At 40.9% G+C, this 6870-nt stretch overlaps 2 protein-coding genes across 6 annotated transcripts in view; both read left to right on the plus strand.

Annotated features, from left to right (window-relative positions):
* The window catches only part of lsm14aa (LSM14A mRNA processing body assembly factor a), a 10948-nt gene extending 8227 nt beyond the window's left edge, over positions 1-2721 (plus strand). For all 5 annotated transcript variants that reach the window (XM_016666223.1, XM_007542347.2, XM_007542348.2 and 2 more), the window contains 3 exons: positions 382-420; positions 654-900; positions 1641-2721. In XM_016666223.1, the coding sequence (XP_016521709.1) occupies positions 382-420; positions 654-900; positions 1641-1664 (310 nt within the window). In that variant the 3' untranslated portion in view covers positions 1665-2721. The remainder of the gene's footprint in view (positions 1-381; positions 421-653; positions 901-1640) is intronic.
* A 643-nt stretch (positions 2722-3364) lies between these two features.
* The window catches only part of gpia (glucose-6-phosphate isomerase a), a 9201-nt gene continuing 5695 nt past the window's right edge, over positions 3365-6870 (plus strand). The window contains exons 1-4 of the mRNA XM_007542350.2: positions 3365-3585; positions 5047-5137; positions 6550-6618; positions 6711-6830. Of these exons, the coding sequence (XP_007542412.1) occupies positions 3467-3585; positions 5047-5137; positions 6550-6618; positions 6711-6830 (399 nt within the window). The 5' untranslated portion in view covers positions 3365-3466. The remainder of the gene's footprint in view (positions 3586-5046; positions 5138-6549; positions 6619-6710; positions 6831-6870) is intronic.

Here is a 6870-nt window from a genome sequence, read left to right on the forward strand (position 1 = left end):
GGATCTGAACATGTAAACGGATTCCTGAACGGATCTGAACATGTAAACGGATTCCTGAACGGATCTGAACATGTAAACGGATTCCTGAACGGATCTGGTGTCACTTATCTGATTCCCAAACAGATTTGAACATGTGAACTGATTTCTGAACCAGATCTGAACACTTATAAATAAATGAATCTGAGAAATCGGAAACAGGTAAAGACCCATTAAAAGAATCACTTAAAGAACTGATGAAATTCCTTTAACTAAGCAGGAACTGGTTGGGATCAGTCAGATCAGGAATATTTGTGTCATTGAGCAGCAGATGAGTGAATCCTGTGAACAGCAGCCATGTTTCCTTGTTTTCCTGCTCTGACTCTGATCTTTTGGTGTTTTTAGGAAAGCTGGAGATAAATCTGGAGCTTCAGGTTTCCCTCGGTGAGTTTCTGACTCAAACTGATTCTGGAGGCTGAATTATAAATCAGTCTTTCTGAGTGCGATCGGAGCTCTGATCAGAACATCGTCAGCGCTTCTGTCAGCAGATGTTTACAGTTCTATCAGCAGCTTTTTGTTCTTCTAAGGGGATTAAACCCGATTAGACTCTAACCAGATTAAACTGGATTTGTTGGCTGTTTCCGCGGCGCTCTGAGCGTTCCCTTCTCCTCCTGCAGGGAGCGCCGGCAGACCTGGGCGGAGGAGAGGAGGATGAACGCAGAAACCTTCGGCATCCCTCTGCGCCGCGGCCGCGGAGGTTACCGGGGCCGCGGGGGGATGGGCTTCAGAGGGGGCAGAGGTCGCTCGGCCAGCCGGGGGTCCTTCGGGCCCCCACAGGGCGGCGGCGGCGGTGGCGGTGGCGGCTTCAGGGGAGGATACCGAGGCAACCAGGCAGGGCGCGAATTTGCCAACTTACCGTACAGGGTGAGTCTGTATAAAGATTTAATTTTTATAAAATTAGGATATTTTCCAACAATAGACTTGTTGGGTTTCCATAGTTCAGAGTGATATCAGAGTACCCAGAGCCGCCATCTTGTTTTACAGCTTCTATTTGTTTGGATTTTGAATTTAGTCAGTTGCAGCACAGACAAAATATTATTTTACATTTATTTAATTTTTCTTTTTCTTTATAGACCCTTGCTTTTTATTTATTTATTTATTTATTTATTTATTTATTTGTGCTTGAATCTCATTGGTGGCTTCAGTATGCAGGGGGAAGATTGTAAAGGAATGTGTTTCAGTTATTGATTGGAAAAAACTGGCCATATGATTGGAAATGTTTTTACACTTTTCTCTTTTTGTTCCATGAAAGCATCAATAAGATTCAGCTAATTCAAAAATATGATTAAATGCAGCTACTGTGTGCAGTTTAGAGATTAAAATCTGTTTCTATCTTTTAAATAAGTGGCATCCTGATTCAAATGGGATTATTTTTCGAAAACAATATTAGTGTGTGGCCATACAGTTACCTAAAAAAGAAGCAAAAGTAGTTTTTTAAATCACAATCTTTATCACAACAGTACCACAAAATATCGCCGTAAAATTCTAAGTCCATATTGGCCAACTCTAAGTATAGTTTTGTCTTTCCATAAATTTTAGCTGTTGCCTATAAGCTTTCTAAATGCAGTATTTGTTTTCTTGTTGTTGCTGTTGTTCTGCTGCAGAAGGACAACAAAGTGGCGGCGTAGTGTCGACAGGAGGAGGCGGCTCTGTCACGCTGGAACTTCCTCCATGGGAAAACGGCTAGCTTTGGTTCTCTCCTGTCACTAAACTCCCGAAGATCGTCGTCTCCTCGTCGTTTCTGTCACCAGCACTGGAGTAGACTCTGAATGCAGCTTAACGTTCCGTCTGTCTCAGACCACCATGATAATGATGCATTTTATTAGAGAAAGCGATTCCCTCTAAATGTTCTAGTTCCTCAGCTGTGGACGCTCTCGTAGCTTTATCAGGGTTCCTCCTACAGAGGGCGCTGCAGGCTCTCTATAACATGGATTTTTTTTTTCTACTATGGCGTTCTCTCGTCCCCCTGTCTAACATCACTGGTTTCACTGGTTGCTGTGTGGTCGTTTCTAACTCCCAGTTTGCACAAATTCACCACAGATTGTTCCTTTTTCTAAATTTTGTTTTGATTTTTGATTTTTTTACTGCAGGAACCTCATTTTGCTTCTATTCATCTCTGAATTTATTAAATCCAATGATACAAACTGCACCATTAGGAGCAGATTTCCTCACCATGAAGTCCAGATTATTAGTATTATGAAATATTGAATTGGTGAGAAATGGATCTTTCAAACCACTGAATTACAGACCTAAATGTTTTTTTGTTTTTTTTTGTGGTTCAGAGATGAACAGGAAGCTACAGATTTTCCTCCTGCGCTTTAACTCTTCCTACCTGGAGCCAGTTGGCCGGCCGGCCAGTCTCGTTACAGTCTTCATGAAGCCACTAAACCCGAAAGCGCTGCACGCCGGCCGGCAGGAAGTGATGTCACACAGATAGACGGAGCTGCGCACTGTAGCAATGTCGGTCAGCAATATTCCTGCTTTTGGTTCAGGCATGATCAGAACCTGTAAACGATGTCAGTCGTGTTTTTTTCTTTTTGTTTTGTTTATTTTTTGACTCCGCTGCTCGCTCGGATCAAAATATCCGACATTTAAAGATCCGATCAGAATATTTCGGTAAATTACAGGTGGTTGTGTCTTTTGACTGCTTTCAATTCGGACAGCAAACGCCGTAGTTTCTCCAGGGAAAAAAAAAAAGACTTCCCACGATCCGAAATGCAGAGCCACCTTTAAACTGTGCTCAGGAAACGGGAAAGGAACTGTTTGAGACGTTGAGGTTCCTAACTTGATGTCGGTTTGGATTTGCATAGAAACAGTTTTTGTTCTGGTGTGTTCAGTGGCAGGTTCTGGTTCCAGCCTGGATCCACAACTGAAGAAAAAAAAGTGAGCTTTTAAATGATGCATTGTAAAATAAAAAACTGAAATAAAGACACTAAGTTTGCAGAAATGTTTGGTTTTTTTCTTCATTTTAATGGTTCAGAAATCTTGCTAATGGTCAAATAAATTTAATATTGTTGAAAAATGTGTAATTTAGATTAATTTCTTTTATATTTATTGCATTTAACACGGTAATGCATTATAAATATATTTTGTGTGTAGTTTACCTAGTATATGAAGTAATTTAGTTAAAAATGAACAGGTTCTTTTTTTAGTTTGAAGTTTAAATTGATATAATTTGGACACTAATTACCCTCCATACACGAGTCCCACACACTGATTTCACGCTACATCAGCCGTGAGGTGCAGCCAATCACAGCAGAACTTTTAGTGAGTAGGCGGGGTTATGTAATGAAAACTGTGCTGTGATTGGTGGAGCCCATTTAGCCCGTGGGAGGCCTTTAGACTCCAGTTAGTTGAGCAGTCAGAGCAGCCTGAACGGGGCCGACAGGCAGAACATCCGACATCCGAGCACCGACACACCGCAGCCACCATGGCCCTGAACGCAGACCCAAACTTTCAGAAGCTGGAGCAGTGGTACCGGGCCAACGGCGGTAGCCTGAACATGAGGGCCATGTTCGAAAGCGACCCGCAGCGATTCGACAAGTTCAGGTGAGAACATGAGAAGCGTTAAGAACCAGAGTCCCGGTGATGGGAAGGCCCGCTTCCCGGCAGTAGACGCTAGTTTTACCCTGGCAGACTGTCAGCGGGTTTCGGTGTTCCCCGAGCCGCTGCAGATGCTCCTTCTGGCTGTCACAAGGTCACTCCTTTGCCGCCGATTTATCCTGGTAACTCCGGTCCAGATGAACGGACCGGTCCGGATCTCAACTGCCCTCCACTAACTGCACTCGTCCTGTCAGGATTCGGTCGACCCAAACGATAGAACCTGCAGGGCGAGACTTTTTGGATCCACCTGGCTAACGTTAGCGTGTGTGCTAATGTCACAGCTTCCATTATCGGACAGGGGCGTGTTCTGGTTCCGGGATTAATGAAAGTCCAAATGGAGTCGTTACTGGGCACGTTAACCGAACTTGAAATGATCAGTTCTTCATAAAGTGGGTTCGGGTCAGCTTTCGATGTGAATTAATACTTAATCTGACGCCCACCTGTTCCTGATCCAGTCTGAAGTTCAATTTGGCTTCAGTCTGGACCGTCTGGTGCCGTCCAGAGCCAAGCAATGCTTTTATCCGGATCTGAAATTGGGTCCGAACTCTCTGACCCAATCACTAGAAATGAATGAAAATAGTTTTTGTTGCAGAGATCAAGTCAGACTCTATATGCGCAACCTCACTGCGCAGAAAGGATGCAGCTGCAGACGTGACTGGGCGCAAACTGATGATGAAGAGGATGATGATGATGCATCTCCTCATGGCGCTGAAGGGCAACATGCTGGGCTGCAGTCTGTTTTAATCTGGCTTACAAGCAGTTCTGGTCCACAATCCGAGTCCAAACACACAAAAGATAAATCAAAGTTTGGTTTCTGTCCGATCATGAACCCCTAGTCTCGAAATCTTAAACTGATCTGGATCAGAACTTCTCTGAGCACCACTTCAACATATATTTTTTTCTCCAGTAAAATTAAAAAGTAACTGTACAATAAATTACTGAGGAACTGATCAGAACATCTGATTTGATATTTGAAAGTGATATTACAGACAAAAATGTCTAAATTCTAGTATTTCAAAGACTAAAATGAAAGAAATTAATACAAAATAGCAGATTTCCAAATCATAACAAAACCCAGAAATCTATAAAACTACAAATATCCGTACGTTACAAAACGGTAAAATACTTCGAGCAGGTAGAAAATAACCTTAGAAAACAAACTGTGCACAAATAAGTCTTACTTTAGCATGTGTTTTTATATCTGGTTCATTTTTTTTATTTTCTTCGTTTATTGAAGTTTCACAGTATCCAGGAATTTTACTCAAGCAAAAGTTAAAAGTACAATGTAGTAAAACAACTTCTAAAAGTTTTTTTTTTTATTATTGTTTACTTCCCACCTCTGATTAGATCATATAAATCAGCTGTACTGATGTTTTCTGTTTTCACTGTGATTTTTCTGGTCCGCAGTACGACCCTGAAGACGAACGACGGCGACATCCTCCTGGATTACTCCAAGAACCTGATCAACCAGGAAGTGCTGACCATGCTGCTGGCTATGGTGAGGAACTTCCTGCAGCTGGAAACTCGACTCATGTTTCAATTAAAAACTATCCACAGATCATGGTTCTGCAGACGGAAACTTCTGCCTTTCTGATTCTTAAAAAAAGTAAATTAAACTGACGTGTTTAAATGTAGTTTTAATAAATAAGTTGACAAAGTGACAGAAAACTGTTGAATACAAATAAATGCATGAAAAACTGTTGATTAAAGTTGAATCCATCCACTAAAATTTAATTATTACAGACAATTACATATTTAATGTAGGTGTGTGGATTGAATTTATTCAAGACATGATTATGATTATTATTTATTCTTTAAGTATAAATAATAGAATAAATAAATCTTAAGCAGAAACACTTGTATTAATTCTACATCTAAAAAAATCTAGAACAGTAGTAATAACTAATAACTTCATTATTCAGAATATACATTTTTAGTAATGATAAAGTGTAATGTTAATATAATTATGAATAATATTGCTAGTAATTTATTTATTCACCTTTTATTTTTATATTCAGAATTCCACTGTTAAAAATCTATCATTAACAATAATATATTATTAATTATAATGGATGATAAAACAAAAATGGTTCGACTAAAATGCAACTAGAAATAATTGCTACTCTCACCACAATGATTAAAATAATAATTTATACTTAACTGTGGTATAATGAATCAATAATGATGAATAACTTTTATTATAATGTGTATATTTTGTAATATTAATACCCTGTCTATTTGGCACAAGAATAAAAATATATATATTTCTGTTTTTGGATTAAACCTTCACATTTTGATGCATCTATTAAAGAAGAAAAATGAAGTAATGTTTGAGGTCTGCAGCTGCAGAATGTCTGAAATGTCCCAACATGTCAAATCTGAGCTCCGCTCTGTCAGACACGCTGCTCAAACTCTGCAGCTTCAGGGGAACAAAACGTTGCCTCACCTCATGTTGAAAGAGAAAACATGTTGAGCCACAGGAAGGAGAAATGTGAGGAAACACAGTTTAGACTGATACCACTTCCTTCTGACGCAGGATGGAGGCGCTGATGGAGAAACCAGGTTTCACCACTCTGTTTGTCCAAACTTCAGCTTTTTGACTCGGTTTGGTTCAGCAGGAAGCTGATAAAGCTGCACAGTTCTTCAGAACCTTCTGGAAACCTTCAGAACTGAACAGGACTGATCAGAAACGATCAATCAAGTTCATTTATGTAGCACATTAGTTAATTCCACATGTGGCGGTGGCAAAGATCAGTCGGTCTGTTCAGACTGTGGTTAAAAAGTCGGCTGTGGGTGTCGTGAATGTAGCCAAACGTTCCTGTTTCATCATCAAATGTTGCTAAATTAATAAAGTTCTCATGCAGTTGAAACATTTTTGACGGTTCTGGTTCTGTTTGTTTCTGCGATCAGGCCAAGTCCAGAGGAGTGGAGGAGGCCAGAGAGAAGATGTTCACTGGAGAGAAGATCAACTTCACCGAGGTGCAGAGCTTCACCTGCCCAGCGGATACCGCAGTGTGTGTTTGGATTTTTTTGTTTTTATTTTCTGACCCGTGGGCCGTTTGTGCGTCCAGAACCGGGCTGTGCTCCACGTGGCTCTGAGGAACCGCTCCAACACGCCCATCCTCGTCGACGGGAAAGATGTGATGCCTGAAGTGAACCGTGTGCTGGACAAGATGAAGGCCTTCTGCCAGGTTTGTGGGCCGACAGCCACACACGTCGGGTTTTATTCTG

Source organism: Poecilia formosa, unplaced genomic scaffold (assembly GCF_000485575.1).
Source record: "Poecilia formosa unplaced genomic scaffold, Poecilia_formosa-5.1.2 Scaffold683, whole genome shotgun sequence".
Lineage (NCBI taxonomy): Eukaryota > Metazoa > Chordata > Actinopteri > Cyprinodontiformes > Poeciliidae > Poecilia > Poecilia formosa.